The sequence below is a fragment of the Beta vulgaris genome, chromosome 4 (genome assembly GCF_026745355.1).
Source record: "Beta vulgaris subsp. vulgaris cultivar EL10 chromosome 4, EL10.2, whole genome shotgun sequence".
Lineage (NCBI taxonomy): Eukaryota > Viridiplantae > Streptophyta > Magnoliopsida > Caryophyllales > Amaranthaceae > Beta > Beta vulgaris.
The window spans coordinates 41,578,784-41,596,132 of record NC_079205.1 but is presented as its reverse complement, the minus strand read 5'-3'; the positions used below and the strand labels follow the sequence as shown (position 1 = coordinate 41,596,132).

At 35.9% G+C, this 17,349-nt stretch overlaps 3 protein-coding genes across 4 annotated transcripts; all 3 read left to right on the top strand.

Moving 5' to 3' along the window:
* Positions 1–296: 296 nt before the first annotated feature.
* On the top strand, positions 297–7,675 carry LOC104891203 (ribosome-recycling factor, chloroplastic). 2 transcript variants are annotated; one of them, XR_007273463.2, is made up of 11 exons: positions 297–466; positions 780–930; positions 1,042–1,111; positions 1,232–1,327; positions 1,531–1,628; positions 2,703–2,814; positions 4,001–4,042; positions 5,232–5,288; positions 5,371–5,421; positions 6,892–6,993; positions 7,373–7,675. XR_007273463.2 is itself a non-coding variant. In XM_010676863.4 (11 exons), the coding sequence occupies exons 1-11, from the start codon at positions 388–390 to the stop codon at positions 7,388–7,390; spliced, it is 831 nt and encodes a 276-aa protein (XP_010675165.1). In that variant the 5' UTR covers positions 299–387; the 3' UTR covers positions 7,391–7,675. The 2 variants fall into 2 exon arrangements, 1 of the variants encoding a protein (XP_010675165.1); XM_010676863.4 differs by having other exon boundaries at positions 299–466; positions 6,937–6,993.
* A 4,794-nt stretch (positions 7,676–12,469) lies between these two features.
* LOC125496677 (uncharacterized) lies at positions 12,470–13,616 on the top strand. Its single transcript, XM_048642203.1, has 3 exons — positions 12,470–12,731; positions 12,840–13,021; positions 13,119–13,616. Exons 1-3 carry the CDS (start codon positions 12,470–12,472, stop codon positions 13,614–13,616), a joined length of 942 nt encoding a protein of 313 aa, XP_048498160.1.
* Positions 13,617–14,088: 472 nt separating this feature from the next.
* On the top strand, positions 14,089–15,573 carry LOC125496676 (uncharacterized). Its single transcript, XM_048642202.1, has one exon. The coding sequence runs from the start codon at positions 14,089–14,091 to the stop codon at positions 15,571–15,573; it is 1,485 nt and encodes a 494-aa protein (XP_048498159.1).
* The last annotated feature ends 1,776 nt before the right edge of the window (positions 15,574–17,349 follow it).

The window sequence follows — 17,349 nt, the reverse complement described above, 5'->3', positions numbered from 1 at the left end:
AGAATGAAGGGAGTATAATGTTTTCAGTGGAAGAGTGGTGGTGGGTGGGGATTTAGTGGGTTAGGTAGTGGTTTGGGGTTAACTTGGGTTAGGATAGTAAATAGGTTTAGCGGTCAAGGTAACGATTTAACCATCATTAATGTCACGGTTGTATAATATTACAAAGTATAGGATTATTTTTGAAATTCAAAAGAAAAACGGTTTACCATTGCAAATGTTCCATAATATAGGATTATCGTTGGGAATTTCCCTTTGTAATTTTGTATAGGTGTAAAAAATAAAACAATTTTTTCAAAATTCAAAACTCTCCACCTCACTCTTATCCGAAGGTTACTCATTCGTTCTCTTCCCTAAACTCGGGTGTCAGCAGTTCTGAACTCAGCTGTAATGGCGACATCGTCACTTTCTTCTGCAACTCCTTATCTGCAAGCTATTCCCCGAACCAAAGTTTCCGCCTCTCTCCAAGGTTTGATTTATCCATTAAAAGACCTCTTTTCGAAAGTAGTTGTTCAGTTTACATTTATCGTTCAATTCAATTAATTATTACTAAGATATGGTGAAACCTAATTCTACGGAACTTTTTATCATTTACCTTTTCGATTGCGTGTAATTGACGATTAGGAATTTATGTCTTAATTCTTCATACTCGCTTTGTGATTTTGCGCTTGTTAAGTTAAGAATTAGATATATGTGCTTCTCTGTTACTGTGATTGAGATTTTACAAGAATTTAGTTGTTAAATGCTGAGAATTGTTAAAGAAATTGCGTAATTTTGTTCAGGTGTTAGTAATGTGGAATGCAATCATTTACAACACCAAGTTGGACGAACCAATGTTTCATTCTGGAGTTCTGGTGCTAGCTATGTTAGGTTAAATTGTCGTGTTCAGAAGTTTCCTGTGAAGTCTGTTGTTGTGAATCTGTCTCGAAACAGGTATGCCTGTTGCCTTGGCCTCGAGTCCGTTCGGTTTTTATTGAATTCAGGGTTAATGAATTGGTGAGGGAGTTATAAAGTTTTGATATACTCTGGTGGTTTTTACTTCAGAGAAGGAACTATTAAATGTGCAACTATTGAAGAAATTGAAGCTGAAAAGTCTACGATAGAAAAGGACACTGTAAGCTTGCTTTGTGTTATTACCCAGGAATAGGAATCGTTGTTTCTTTTGGCTGCATTATTGTTCATGCTTGACTAGGTATCGAAATTAACCATTTGTAATTTTCTTTTACTTTCAAAGAAACAAAGGATGGAGAAGACTCTTGAAACAGTACGCTCAAATTTCAATTCTGTAAGGACAAATCGAGCTAGTCCATCAATGTTGGATCGGGTAGAGGTGTGTGTCCTGCATCTTCCTGCAATACCAAATTTTAATTATGTCTTGTAAACCATTTTGAGTTATTGTTGTTGCTGGTACTTATATTAGTGTTGTTTGCATGCTGGGTGCAATGTCTGACTCATCTCTATGAGCAATCAATTTCAACTCCTTGCTATTTGAACTTCTCATCACCAGATGTCTTGACCAGTATGCCTCAACAGGTCGAGTACTATGGAACTCCAGTCAGCTTGAAAAGCATTGCTCAAGTTAGTTCCCCAGATGCTAGTTCTATTTTAATATCGCCATATGACAAATCAAGGTACTGTCAAACTTATAAGTGGACAATGTATAACTTCTTTTCACATATTTATATTGGGGACTTTTGTATGCCACTAATGGTCATGGGAGGAAGTTAGCGTATTGCTCAATCTAATAAGAATTGTTATTGTGTTATGTGGTATTGCTTCATAATTGGTCGGATTATAGAACATGGCTTATATGAAATTTTTTTTAAAGATTATATCTGTTTTCTAGAACTTGTCAAAATTATGATCCTTTGTCCATTTGGCTTTTATGAGCATGTATCAGCATTTACTCCTCTTTCCTTCTCTTTTTACGTTCCTAATGAATTTGTGATTCAAGATGCTTGAGGTGTCTCAATGATAATTCATAATTGAAGGGGTGGGCAAGAATACAGACCCATGTCCAACTGTCCGACATGGGTAAGCAAGACACAGTAAAGAGTCAAAGTGACAGAGTATTTTGGAAACTTCCCAATCTTCCTTTCTTTTCTTTATTTTGGAGAATGTATAATTGTACTTGCTCAGTCCCATAATAGACTTCCCAATTCTCCTTAAATGGTTGTTCCAAATAGATTTCCCATTTCTTTAATTGTGTAGGGTCCTCATAATAAAATATTATGCTTTTCTCATTGGGTCTACACTTTGTCCCACTAGGACTGAAAACAATTTTCTTAAATTTCAATAACAATGATAGTTTATAAGAAAAAAATCACAATGGACCCATCACCAACGACTTCTTAGAATTGTGTGTAATGAAGAAATTTGGAGTTCATTTTAGGACGAAGGGAGTATATTATTATCTATTCATGATACTGATGATAATAAGAGTCTTTCTTGGTTCTATGAGAATCATCTTAGTAGCAAAGTCATACATTGATGAATGGAGAAAAGAAAGACCTGTAATTAGTATCTGTTATGAAAATTTTGAACCAACAAGTTGAACAGTATCTTTGAGTCTTCTCATCCTTACTTTCTTCAACTATATGTAATACTCCTTTTATATAGTATATTAAATGTACACAACTAATGCATTCTAATATCCTGATTATATACATGTTCAATAGATCTCACTGTGATGTTTGCTTTCCCAGCTTGAAGGCTATAGAGAAAGCAATAGTAACCTCTCAACTTGGTCTATCGCCAAATAATGACGGTGACGTTATTCGGCTGTCCCTGCCTCCATTAACATCAGAGAGAAGGAAGGTAGTCTTGAATGACCTTGTACCATGGAGAATAGAATTTACATCACTATTGAAGGCTCAAGAACATAAATGGCGATTTTACAAACTTATACTGTCAAATATTGGCAAATGCATTCAGATTAATCCTTCTAAGATACCTTTTACCCTATATCTAGTACTTCCTCTGTTCAAGAAACCATGCATCACTACTATTTTAAGGTCAAACTTTATATACTTTGACCACAAATTATAACCATCATATGGAAAAGAATAGCCATGTGGAATCTTGTTAGATTCACCATAAATTTCTACTAATACAAAGTCGAAGACATTGGTGGTCGACGTAGTGCATTGGAGACCTTGAAAATGCAATTGTTGCATGGATTATGGATAGGTTGTAGTATTATGATTTTGACTGCTACATGCCAAACCTGTTTATGCTAGGTACAATTAGAGTACTACAATAACTTTGGCCTGCTAATATTTGTTCTGATCTTTGGCCTTTTCTACTGGAGATTTGTGGGGGTGGGTGGAATCTTATTTATGTTTTGAGTTATGGCATCTTATGTGTACCTCAATTTTCTCTGTGTTTAATTACTTCTTATATGCTCTGATTATTTGTCTACATAGTTAGGGAAGACCTTGCCTTATGGCTTGTGTGTTTTGTCACTCAGGAACAGAACTTTGTTTTTTTCTTCTAACTGTATTTTGTGCCTTGATGCTGTGGAGTGTGGATCATGAGTTAATTAGTCTGCAATTTGGTCATTAAAATGCATAAGAAATCAGTTGATGTCCAAAGGAAGTAGACAATATTAGAAGTACAGATATGCACAGTATGATGGCCTTTTCATTGAAAGCTGAAATTCATTGTATATTACACATAGCTTCTGGCACTCCACTTCATGCTTCTTGTATTGAGTCGATCAGTATTCCATTGAAATTTGAAACTATGTATTATAAGATCTTTTTCCAATATTAGAGGGTTTAAAGTTGATGGTTTTGCAAAAATCGTTTACTGTTCGAGTTTTATGGTATAAACAATGATCTGATATTCATCAACTCATGGCTGTTCTATCAAATAAAACAGAGCTAGAAGTTTTTTAAGAGACTGACTTTCCTCCTATGTTGCTCTCTTTCAGATTTCAGAGTATAGATTCTTGAAATATTTTACTGGTCCTCATCTAATATTATACTCGCATTTTGCGCAGGAGCTTTCGAAAGTTGTTGCTAAACTTGCAGAAGAAGGAAAGGTGTGTTTGATCATACATTCATACTCCCTTCGTCCCATTTTAGTTGTCAAAATTTCCTTTATAGGAAGTCCGAAAATACCTATCAAGTTTCCATTATTAAACAACAATTACATTTAATATGCCACTAAACTCAATTCGTGTTGGTCAAAACTAATATAGAAAGTGGAAAACATAACACTAGATGATGATCCATTATTTTGTTATATTCCCAAAGTATGACAACTAAAATGGGACGGAGGGTGTATTAATTGTTTTTATACCTTTCTCTTGAGGTTCTCAAAACTAGAGCCAAGGCTTGTTTGATACTGCAGATCTTGTTTAATTTCTTTATCTATGTGACTCTAGTTGACTACACTTTGTTCATTTTCCCTTGTCAAGACCCTGTGCATGGGCTACCCATGTTTGCATAGGTGCATGAGTTAGTGAGTGGTTGAACGTCTGATGGTGTATCTAAGGTCTTCACTTGATAGGATGAGGTCATCTGTATTGCACTTGTTTGAAAGTTTAATTACTAGTTTGACATTTGTAGGCTTCTGTATGCATGTTCAATCAGAAAGGATTGCTAAGTGTCTAGATGCTTCGCCAAGACTTGCAAATAGGTATATGTATGTGCAGCCACCCTTCCAAGCACTTCTCTCACAGAAATGTTTCATGAGAATGAAAAGTTTAGCAAGGATTCAGCAAGCACATATAAATGCACAAACTAGTTTCAATGGCCAAATCCATTATTGAGCATGGGTCTTGTCAAACTCCTCTGTGAGACTGTCTTGTATAAGCTTTTGCAAATAATGTTTTGTGAAATTGTGCTGATTATTGTATGAGTGTTTCTGGGTTGATGCATAACTGAGTTATGAGTAAAAAATGGTTTTTCAACTTTAAAATTTCTAACTTTGCATACTAGCTGATTAACATTACATCCTTCGCTGTATCCAGGCATAAACTAGAATTTTGTATGTCAAGTGTTGCTGCTGTACCAGATAATCACTTACTCCCAATTAATGAAGAAGCAACTGAGTTGTTCATGCTTGTAGACTTTCTGATAATGAGACAAAAAAGAGTCAAGCTTAATCCATTGTTGAAATAAACATCTTGAACTCTGCAGTTTTATGTTATACAATGATTGGAGGAATCTTTTTGTGTGGCAAAACTCTCATGCGCCTGTTCCTGTGCAAAATTTATTTCATCATAGGTAGCAGTGAGGAACATAAGAAGAGATGCTTTGAAGGCTTACGAAAAACTGGAGAAGGTGATCTTTCAATTAGAACTGCTGTAATTTCGACTTTATGTGAATCCTTACAAAAATCTTTGTTATCTCTATATCTTTGCAGGAAAAAAAGCTTTCAGAAGATAATGTGAAAGACCTATCCGCTGATCTGCAGGTATTATCAGGCTTCACATTGCACAAGTTTGTGAATGTAAATGTATGTTTACATAGTGGCATCGTATTCGGGCCTTTAGGGGGGGGGGGGGGGAAAGGCAGCTATCTTTCTGATTTTAGGCCATTTGGGACAGTATGCTGGCAGGATCTGAGTTGTTATTAGCTTGAACTCTCATGACGGCATGACCCTGTTCATTTTTTGCTTAATACTTATTGAAATTATTTCGTTCTTTTCATTCGGTTCAAGTTGAGTTTTTTTTCTCTCCTCCCAATTTTAGCTAATTATAAAGAAATTGTTGGGATTTTGCAGAATTCATTGTTAGGAGTTAGCACTATAGACCGCTTAGTTGATAGCACAGAAATGTTTTTCAGCCAAGAGATGTGTATTTTAGACATTGCATGTTGGCGGCGAACATGAAATATAGTATAGCCTGTGCATGGTTAAGAGATGCATATGTAATAAGAATGCCACATGCTCACAACTAGAAGGGATAGTGAAAAGGAGCGAAGACCGTTGGGTGCAGAATGCACAGGTCCTTAAGCTCAAATACAAAGGGTTCAGATATACTTATTGGCCAGAGTAGATTTAAGGTAGAAAATATATGGATACACTTGAATAATGCCCTTTTTAAATGTTGAACCTATGTTGTCCTCAATTTCCTTTAGAAAGCCAATTAATGGTGCTGTATTCAGAGCTGGTTTATCTGGTGAGATGAGGTGTATCCGGTGCTTGGTTGCTACAGTTTAGGTATGAAATAAAAATGAAGTTCTGAATAAACATGTTGAAGAAAAAAAACTGTGAGTTTGGGATCCCTCCTCTATTTCTCTCATTCACTCATGTATGCATTTGTTCAGGTAGTTATTGAATTATACATGTAAATACTAGATAATACACATTGCGAACTTAATGGGTTTGGTTTCGTTCGGTTTTCTTGGATCAAGTCCAGTAGTGGAACCAGGATTTTAACATAGGAAGACCAAGTGTATGTATCATTTAACTGAGAAATGATGATTGGTTTTTTTTTCACCTTCAACCTTAATAGATATTTAAAATGATCAGGGAGGCCACGGCCTATGCCAGCCCCCTGGTTCCGCCACTGGGATATACGGTTAATTCCTTGTTTATCTTGGATTTGAGATTTCTATTTGTTCCATCTACAGAATTGCTAATATAGTAATATGTAACCATGTTCTTGGTGTCGGTTGAATTTCCATAAATTATTGGGTTATCTAGAATCCTGTGGAGGATAATTTGGGAAAGGTACATGCTGTTTGATCACCCCATATTTAGCTGTCACATATTGCTGGTTGAACTATTGGTGACAATTATATTCTTACTGAGGGAGTATAGCAGCAAATGATACCTTCTAGAGACGACCCAAGTCAGTTATAGTGATCCTTTGCAAATGAAGCGAATTTTGTCTGTACCTCAATGTATGCTATCCTTACTTTTACTCTATCTATTTGATAGTTCTCTTCCCAGAACTTAGCAACTGGATATTCTTCCTAATTGCAGAAGATGACTGATGAGTACATGAAGAAGGTTGAGACTATCTACAAGCAAAAGGACCAGGTAATGAGTTATAATTTCTCTTGACATGTTGCAGCCAGAAACAGGTCTAATTTTTGCCTTTTCTATATTTCCTGTGCATGTCATGCCCTCTTTCTTTGACTGGTGAGCATGTAATTACACAGGATTTCCCCCTTTTGTTTTCTGTGAACTACTGTCTCTTAGTTTTGGTTTGGTGGCTTTACGAGGATTTCAAGCTCGTTACAAAAGTTTAAGTTCTTGATTCACTGACATAGTCAATCTCATACAGTCCTCATATGTGCATAAGTTGGAACTTGGAATTAACTACATGATATTATCATACAAAGAAAGTTCATTCGTCCTTTATTCTCTTTTGTTCTGTACTTGCATGGTACAAATCTGACAAACATTTTTATTTCAGGAGTTGATGAAAGTCTAAGAGTTGTACAAAGACATAAACTTGCAAACTCCGCAACTGTGAATTCCAACTTCCCTTAATGGTAAAGCATGATGCCAGAGCTTTCTTTTGCATTTCTCTTGTAAAAAACATTAGATACCCCAAAATATTAGGTCTTGATTTACCAATTCTTGGTAGAATTGGACAAAGCTTGAAGTTACCCTCTTTTTGTATTAACCACGTTAACAGTAAAAAATGCTCATTTCAATTTGGAAATTAGAGTGGGTTTATCTTCTTTTCCAAGGAAAATGTTCTCTTTTTGTTCAATTGTTGGTGTGTATTAATTGCTTGGGAATGCTATTCCGAAAACAACATTGCTCACAATCTAGCCCATTTTCTGGTCTGGTCAAAAGTAGGAAAATGTTTGAGTGATTCTAAGAGTTGTAAAGCCTCTTTTTTTTTTTTTTTTTGAGATGAGGAGTTGTAAAGCCTCTTAGTCACTATAGAATAAAAATATAAAATATTAGTATATATGCAATAAATTGGAGAGAAAATTGACATAAACTTAATGATTTGATGTATTCTTGACCAATGAAATTTCAATAACTAAAGGATTGGCAACCCTTTGGGAGTTTGGGTCACTCAATTACTTTCCAAAAGTAATGTTGGACTTTAAGCGGGCCAAAATTGCATGAATAAATAATTGTTTTGCCAATGATGATATCACCCCATGAGACGAGTATATCAAACATCATGTAATATATATTTTAAATAAATTATTTGATATTATTGGAAAAAAGTAGGATTATCAAGAAGCCTCCAAAGTTCAAACCAAGCTTGATTATTCAATCCCTTTAATTAATCCTTTTTGAATTCAAAAATATTTTGGTGAGTACAGATGGGTTGTTAGGGGGAGGAAGAGAAAGAAGACAAGAGAAACTTGAAAAAAAAGGTTATTGGTCTTACAGTTCAATATGAGCAGATCATGCTTATTAAAAATAACGTTGAATTAATTTGAACGAACGACCCATAATTAGAATCAATTTTTCTAAAAAATCGAGAATAATGAACAATTTTGTAAATTTGATTACAATTTCTATAATACTACGTAAGTTAGTCATGTACTTGGATGGATGATGTTCCTGCTATTGCAATGCATCATGTACTAGTTGATTTACTGTTGAATAATAAATTAGAAGAAAAAGTAAAATTATGAAATAAATAAAATTAAGTTTATTGAGAAAACGAGTCTCATTTAAGCGAGACGGGACCCCTTTAAATGGAAAGTTGTAGCTAACAGTGGGGTATCAATTAGCTAGAAATGAAAATGGGTGGAAATTCTATGTGGCATTGCAAGCTAATTTGCAATTAGCTTGCCATTGGAGATGCTCTAGTTTTATTTAAACAGAACAAAGGAAGTACTAATTATGATGTCGATTATCTTAACAAGTATTTTGATCTTTGAAAAAACTTAAAAATCAAGCATTTATCTTTTGTTTAGCGGAATAATCGAAATTTGTTCCTTGGCATAAAATATATTCATTTTCTTTTTCCATCCGTTTTTTAAATATCTAGTCACTATGCTTTATTCCTCATTTGGCAAAAGATATACAACAATTTAACCATCCTTGGCCCACAAATACTCTCTCTCTTCCATGTTCTCTATCCCCTTTAAAATAAAATGAATCCACACTCTCTCTCCTCGTTAAAAAAAAAAAGTAAAGAAACCAGGTGAACCCACTTTTAATAATCTCTCATTTGCCTTAAAGTGTCTATATATAATAACCAAGTAGATCTTTCAAAAAAAAATGGAGGGAGTATCTAACAAACATTTGAAAGAATATTACAATTTACAAACTCCCATAGTAAACTATCATTGTTGAAGATAGCAATTAGTTAGTTAGTTATTAGGTTGTAACTAATTGCTAGCTCAGCTTAGAGTTAGTTATAACTAAACTTGTTGTATAAGCTTTTAGTTTATTCCTTAGCTTAGCAATTCAACTACTTTTATATAAGTTGAATTCAATGTGTATAATCAATCATTTATTTTCTTCTCTTAAACACATCAATAAAATTTTTCTCTCCTATTTCTTTTGTGTTCTTTATTTTCCGCAAATATAAAATTCATTTCATGAATTTCTTCATGGTATCAGAGCTGAGGAAAGCTCTTTTACTTCATTGATTTGAAGTTTTCTTTGAAGAATCGTTCAGTTCATCGGTTGAAAATTTGAGGTTTGATCTGAATTTTTCCAGAATCATTATTTGATTGTTTCTGATTCTGTGTTGATTGAAAGTTACTTGAATTCTTCTAAATTAATTCATTATGTTCTTGATTCTTATTTTCTGCATTTCTTCTTTAAAATTGAAAGTTGAAATTGATTTTTTCAAAATTGATCCTGTTTAATATCTTACTGTAATTTCATCTTTATTTCATTGACAAAATGACCGAGTAATCTGAAACCTCTTCTAACATTACTCTCACACAAAATCCTTCTAGTGTCTATTTCATTCATCCTTTTGAAAATCCAGCAAATCCTCTTGTTTCTGTAAAATTCAATGGAGATAATTTTAATGAATGGCAAAGAGGTATTATGATTGCTTTATCTTGTAAGAATAAGCTGTCATTCATTAATGGATCTCTTTCTAAATATTCATCTACGGATCCTACTTATGCTGCTTGGGTGAGATGCAATACTATGGTTACATCCTACATCCTTCATTCTTTGGATACTACTATAGCTAGAAGTGTGATTTATTTCATTAGTGCTAGATATATATGAAAGGATCTTGAAGAGAGGTAATCTCAGAATTCAGGAGCACAATTATATTCTATACAACAAACTCTACATGAGTTATCTCAAGGAAATAAAGCACTTTGGGATCAACTCAGTGGCATAAATTCAAATCCTGTATGTACATGTATTGGATATACTTGTAATCTCACTCAAAGAATTGTTAAACAACATCAAGAAGTGCGTTTGGTTCAATTATTGATGAAACTGGATACAAAATATGCTAATGTGAGGTCTAACATTTTAATGATACAACCTCTGCCTAATGTCTCAATGGAATATAGGTTGTTAATTCAAGAAGAAAAACAAAGAAGTATTGTTACTTCTGGTGAAACTCATGCTATGGCATTTGCAGCAGACGACAAGAAGTTTGACTTGAAGATTGTTGTCTATAAACCTCCTAATTATTGGAACAAGAATTCTGGTAATAGTAATAGAGGAGGCTATAATGGTTCAAGAAGGAATATATTTTGTGAACATTGCAAGATGAATAGACACACTTTGGATAGATGTTACAAGCTCCATAAACCTTCAACCTTCAAAGGAGGCAAAGACAAAAGAATTGCAGCCATTGTATATGGAGATGATGATGGTTCAAATGCTGCACCTACTGAACTTATTCTGAACAATATTATAAACTTGTGCAGGTAGTACAAGATCCCTCCCAGAATAATGCCAGCAACAGTGTCACCGCTGAGAATACTTAGTTTTGCGCGCTTCTCTTTCTAAATTTTCTCTGCGTAGTTCCTACGTAACAGCCATGGCAAGGAAGTCTAGAGCCAAGCAGAAGGCAAATCAGGCAAACTCAATCATAGTTCCAGGGAAGGGTCCTACTGAATCTCAGGCAAAGAAGGTTCGATTGGTGGATGAAGTCATGGGTATTGAGGAAATGGTTCTTGAGGATGATGACGAAGAACCAATGGATTATCAACCTGAAATCCTTTCTCCTAGATCATCTTTGAGGTCGTTGCAACAACAGACAATGCTGAGAGAAAACTTCTCAGATTGGCTGGAGACTATCCAGAAATCGGGAGAGAAGATAAGTCAAGAACAGAGTCGTCGAATAGAAGGTAACATTGAACCTGTTCCCATATTATTTTCTCCAGAAAATGAAAACCCGAATATTGTGAAAATAGAAATGGAGGATGTGCAATTGGAGATTGATTTATGGAGTTTAGTTGTTGTGTATTGTTATGTTATTGGAGCCAATCCCCCAATACATGTTATGGAGGGTTACTTTAGGAGAATATGGAGGAATAGTGGTATAGATAAAATTGCCATGGTTAAGAAAGGTATTTATGTCGTCGGGTTCACTACAATGGAGAAACGAGATAATGTTCTTGCTGGTAATGGTTTGTTTTTTGATAGCAAACCTGTAGTAGTGAAACCATGGTCTGCTGATATAGATATTTGTAAGGATGACATAAGGGTATTACCTATTTGGATCCAACTAAAACTGGATTTCAAATATTGGGGGGAGTCGTGTCTGGGGAAAATTGTACAACCCATAGGTCGAATGATAAAAATTGATCAGGCCACTAGCAAGAAGGACAAATTACAATTTGCTAGGATTATGGTGGAGGTGAGCATAGGACAGGCTTTCCCTGAGAAGTTGCATTTCATAAATGAACTTAATAATATGGTGGAAGTTATAGTTCACTATGAATGGAAGCCATTGCAATGTACTGCCTACAAGAATATGGGACATGAAGCTTCAAGGTGTGAGAAGCCTATAGTGAGGAAGGAATGGAGGCAGAAGGTTCAGGGTCAAGGAGCAGAAGGACAGGTCAGGAATACTACTAGGGCCTCACAGCCTGTAGTTTTTCAAACTGTTAAAAACCCAGTAAGGAGGAGTCTAGCTAGTAATGATGTGGCTCCTACTCATAACACATTTGTTGTCTTGGATGAGGTGGAAGAAGATACTGGGGGAGAGCCACCAGACACAAGTAGGCATAAGGAGGTTCTGACAGGTGAAGATGTGATGGTGGGAATGGTTGAATGTGGGGCTGGAGGGAAAGTTTCAGGAGGCAGCAAACCTCCTGAAGATCATGGGTAGGATTATTGTATGGAATGTAAGGGGTCTCAACAGCCAACAAAAACAAAGGGATCTTAAGTTGGTTTTAAATAGCCAAAGAGTTGGTTTAGTTGGGCTCCTTGAAACTAAAGTAAAGGGGTTCCTAAAATGGGGGAGATTTACCTTAGTTTGTTTAAAGGGTGGTGTTTTACTTCTAACTCCTCCTATCATAAAGGGGGGAGAATTATTTTGGCATGGAATCCTTAGAGTTTTCATGTGAATATAGGAAAATGTACAAGCCAATTGGTGAATTGTATGGTTAAGCCTGTGAGTGTCTCACCTCAATTTTGGTGCTCATTTGTGTATGCTTCAAATGATGCAAAAGAAAGAGAAGAAGTGTACATGCAGGATTTAGAGGTCATTGCAAGTAAAAGAAGAATGCCATGGATGGTTGTGGGGGATTATAATTGTGTTCTTTTCCCTGATGAAAGAGTAGGGTCTATTGTAAGACAACAAGAGACAATGAGGTTGCAAAGCTGTGTGCAACTGTGTGGTTTGCAGGATATGGCTAGTACAGGTTACAAGTTCACATGGAACAACAAGCAATTTGGTGAGAACAGGGTTCTATGTAAACTAGATAGGACTATGGTGAATCAGGAATGACTAGATAGCTTTCCTACTGCAGTGACACATTTCCTCCCTGAGGGCCAGTTTGATCATAGCCCTGCTGTCATAATGGTTCATCCAAATCTTGAGATTGGTAAACACCCTTTCAAGTATTTTAAAATGTGGAGTAATGCCCCAAGCTTCCTTGAAATTGTTAGAGACAGCTGGAATGTAGATGTGCAAGGTACTCTGATGTTCAAGGTGGTGCAGAAGCTAAAAAATACAAAAAAAGGCCTTGAAGAGACTGAATAGAGAGGGTTACTCTGATATTCATAGTAAGGACATTCAGGCTTTTCAGAAATTGATTACTTGTCAAGTGGAGCTGCAAAAGAATCCAAGGTGTGAAGTTGCAAGGAGTGAGGAGTATCAGGCAGCTATGGTTTACAGGCAGACTCACAAAACTTATCTAGAATTTCTCACACAGAAGGCAAAGATGAGCTGGTGTAGAGATGGAGATGAGAATTCTGCATTATTTCATCAATCCATCAAGGCAAGAAGAATGAAGAATACTGTTTATCCTATAAATGACAGTGATGGGCATTGGCAAGATAACCCTCATGATGTTAATAAGGCCTTTCTAGCTTATTATGAGCAGTTATTGGGTAATTCTATGCAGCATAGAACTAAAGTATACAATCAGGTGATAGAAAAGGGTCTTGTCCTGCAAAGTGAGCAAATGCAAATGCTTACTAGGCCATATACTGCACAGGAGGTGAAAGTAGCTTTGTTTTCTATTCCAGGAGACAAAAGTCCTGGTCCAGATGGGTATGGGACTCATTTCTTCAGAGATACCTAGGATGTGATAGGGGAGGAGGTCACTCAAGCTATACTAGATGTGCTACACACTGGTAAGCTTCTCACTGAGCTGAATACTACTATCTTAACCCTAGTTCCTAAAGTAAGGCGCCCTAGCTCTGTAAGTGAGTTTAGGCCAATTGCATGTTACAATACCTTATATAAATGCATCACTAAAATGCTTTGTAATAGATTGAGCTTAATTTTGCCTGAGTTCATTGCTGAAAATCAAGGAGCTTTTGTAAAGGAGATATACATAGCTCATAATATTATGGTGTGTCAAGACTTGGTGAGACACTATGGGAGGAAAATCATTAAACCTAGCTGTATCATAAAGCTTGACTTAAAAAAAGCTTATGATACAATTGAGTGGGAATTCTTAGAAGAGATGTTATAAGCTCTCAAATTTCCTGAAAAGTTTGTCAGTTTAATCATGCTTTGTGTGAGAACTCCTAAATTCACTTTAATGGTTAATGGATCCTTACATGGCTACTTTAAGAGGTTTAAGGCAAGGAGATCCCATCTCTCCTCTCCTATTTGTCATTTGCATGGAGTACTTATCAAGGCTCATAAGAAGCATGGAAGATCATCCTTTGTTCAAGTTTCATCCAAGGTGCAAGAAGAGCAAACTAACACCCATGGTGTTTGCTGATGATATAATTTTGTGCTGTGAAGGGAGCTTTCCATCAGTTTACACTATGTTGAAGGCTTTCAAACTCTTTTCAGCTACTTCTGGCCTACAAATCAGTGAGCAAAAGTCTGACTTTTACACAGCAGGGGTAAGTCAGGAGGTAATTCAGAGAATCAAAGCTGCTACAAACTTTGCTCACAACAAACTTTTTTTTAGGTATCTAGGGTTGCCTGTGTGTGCTAGGAAAATCAGGGTGGCTGAATGTAATGGGATCATTGAGAAGATGTGTGCAAGGATTAAAGTATGGAGCAGTAGGAATCTGTCATATATGGCTAGGGTCACTTTGGTGAACTCAGTTTTGCTAAGCATTCATCAATATTGGGCTCAGATGTTTATCTTGCCAAAGTCTGTATTGAAGGAGATTGAAAAGATATGCAGGGCATTCCTATGGACTGGAGAGTGGAATAGCAGTAAACCAGGTAATGTGGCTTGGGAACATGTTTGTTTACCTAAGCAAGCAAAGGGTGTGGGTTTCAGGCAAATCCAAACGTGGTATGTGGCGGAAATAGCTAAATATGTTTGGGCAATCTCTACCAAACAAAATAATTTGTGGGTGAAATTGGTGCATGAGGTATATGTCAAAGATGCAAGGTGGTGGGATTATGAGCCTCCCATAGACAGTTGCTGGTATTGGAAGCAAATTTGTAAAGTGAAGAGCAAACTGAAGCTGCTATATAGTGAGCAAGAATGGAATAGTTTGACAAAGTTCAGTGTGCAGCAAGTCTATAAAAAACTCATAGGGGAGCAACCAGCTGTGCATTGGGATAAACTAATATGGAACAGATTAGTGATTCCAAAGCATAGAGTGATTGGATGGCTTGTGATGAAACAAAGGCTGAGAACTCTAGACATTCTTGTGAAGATAGGTGTACAGGCTTTACATTCCTGTCATCTTTGTGAGCAAGGCATTGAGAACCATAATCATCTCTTTATTCAATGTAAATATTCAACTCAATGCTTAGATTTGGTTAGGGGCTGGATGGGCATGAAAAACCAACACAGTATATTCCCTAGGCAGATGCTGTTTATTATGAAGAGTAAGAGAACTGGGGTGAAAAAAAGATTCATGGCTGCTGTCTTCAGTGGGCTGGTTTACCAGATTTGGTGGGTAAGGAATGAAGCAATTTGGAATCATGTAGTGTCGAAACCTGAATTCATATTCAGGAAGCTGAAGCAGCTGATACAACAAAGAATTAGACTAGTATTACCTCATAAAATCACTGCTAGGGATCAGCTATGGATAGATAGTATGTTGGCTGCTGTATAGTATGCATATTGTATTATTCTCTACCAGTTAGTGAGGGGGCCAACCTAGTTGGGCTGCTCCTTTCTGGAAGAGTTTTTGGATGTACTTGTCTTTTTGGTGATTAATAAAATTCTTACTTAGCAAAAAAAAAAAAATAGTGTCACCGCTTCCACTACTTAGAATGTACAGAATCTTGTGCATTCTACCTCAACTTCTGCTTATGTAGCAGGTACTTGCTTAATATCATCTGTTAATTCAAAGTGGATAATTGATAGTGGAGCAACTGATCATTATTTGTTCAAATATAGTTCTATTTGACTCATATGAAAATATTCACTAAAACACAGAACACTATAACAATTGCTGATGGAAAATATGCTATGATGCAACATATTAGTAATATGAAATTTCAGAATGGTGTTGAGCTTAAAAATGTTCTCCATGTTCCTGTACTTTCAATTTGATAAGCACTCACAAATTATGTCAAGATCTTAATTGTGATATAATGTTTACAAGTGATAAGTGCATCCTTTGGGAACATTCTTAAATAATTCCTTGGTTCTTGGTAAGCTGGACTCTGGATTATATGCTGCTAGTGATGGATTTGTGATTATGAAGAAATCATTAAATGCTAGTTGAACATCTTGTATTCCTGATAATGAAGCCATGAAGCTCTGGCATCTAAGATTAGGTCATTTACCTTACAATAAAATACATCGTGTTGTTGAAGGAATGTCTTGTACTAATGATTCTTGTGAGTCTATTTGTCAAGTCTGTCCTAAGGCAAAGCAGACTAGAACTTCTTTTCCTACTAGTGTCACTCAAACATCTGATTGTTTTGAAATGCTTCATATAGATACTTGGGGGCCTTATAAGGTTTGTAGTTTGTACACATGATGCATTCAATCAATTTCATACACTTGTGGATAATATCTTAAGGTTTACATGGATTTTTCTCATGAAACATAAATCTGATGCAATTAAATACACTTGTGGATAATATCTTAAGGTTTACATGGATTTTTCTCATGAAACATAAATCTGATGCAATTAAACTCAAGTACCTTAATTGCATCTGATGCAATTAAACTCAAGTACATGTGGATAATATCTTGAGTTTTCTCTCCACAACATCAAGCTCTCCACAACATCAACCTACTACATCAAGCTCTTTACATCATTCTTCTCCTTCAAATAATACACCTTCTTCATCTACTTCTTCTCCTTCAAATGATATACCTCCCCCTAGTTCTTCTCCTATTTCTTCATCTCTCAATATAACCAAATATACCACCACCTATACCACCCACCAGACATTCTGCTAGAAATCATAAACCACCCGCTTGGGTAACTAATTATGTTGCTGCTACCAGTACTTATTCTCACTAGTGCAACTTAGTTCAGTTTCAAGATGTTCCTTCCTCCCTTCAAACTTTAATAGCTCGTGCATTTACCATTACAGAACCCAATAGCTACTTAGAAGCCTCTCAAAATGAAGGGTGGATTACAACAATGAAAAAGGAAATTGATGCTTTGGGATCAAATGTCACATGGGAGTTAACTGCTCTTCCTCCCAATAAAAAGGCCATAGGGTGTAAATGGGTGTTTAAGGTAAAGCTAAAGTCTGATGGAAGTTTGGAAAGGCTAAAAGCAATGCTAGTTGCTAAGGGATACACACAACAATATGGGATAGATTTTGAAGAAACATTTTCACCAGTAGTGAAAATGTCAACCGTGAGATCGATATCTTTTAGCTCTTGCTGCAAGTAAGAAGTGGAATTTATTTCAGCTGGACAT

Coding starts and splice junctions, on each gene's coding strand:
- LOC104891203 (XM_010676863.4), top strand. CDS start 388: ATGGCGACATCGTCACTTTCTTCTGCAACTCCTTATCTGCAAGCTATT. Junction 1,112..1,231: donor CTACGATAGAAAAGGACACT/GTAAGCTTGCTT, acceptor TTACTTTCAAAG/AAACAAAGGATGGAGAAGAC. Junction 1,629..2,702: donor TCGCCATATGACAAATCAAG/GTACTGTCAAAC, acceptor TTGCTTTCCCAG/CTTGAAGGCTATAGAGAAAG.
- LOC125496677 (XM_048642203.1), top strand. CDS start 12,470: ATGGTTAAGCCTGTGAGTGTCTCACCTCAATTTTGGTGCTCATTTGTG. Junction 12,732..12,839: donor GCAGGATATGGCTAGTACAG/GTTACAAGTTCA, acceptor TTCCTACTGCAG/TGACACATTTCCTCCCTGAG. Junction 13,022..13,118: donor AAGGTACTCTGATGTTCAAG/GTGGTGCAGAAG, acceptor CAGGCTTTTCAG/AAATTGATTACTTGTCAAGT.
- LOC125496676 (XM_048642202.1), top strand. CDS start 14,089: ATGGATCCTTACATGGCTACTTTAAGAGGTTTAAGGCAAGGAGATCCC.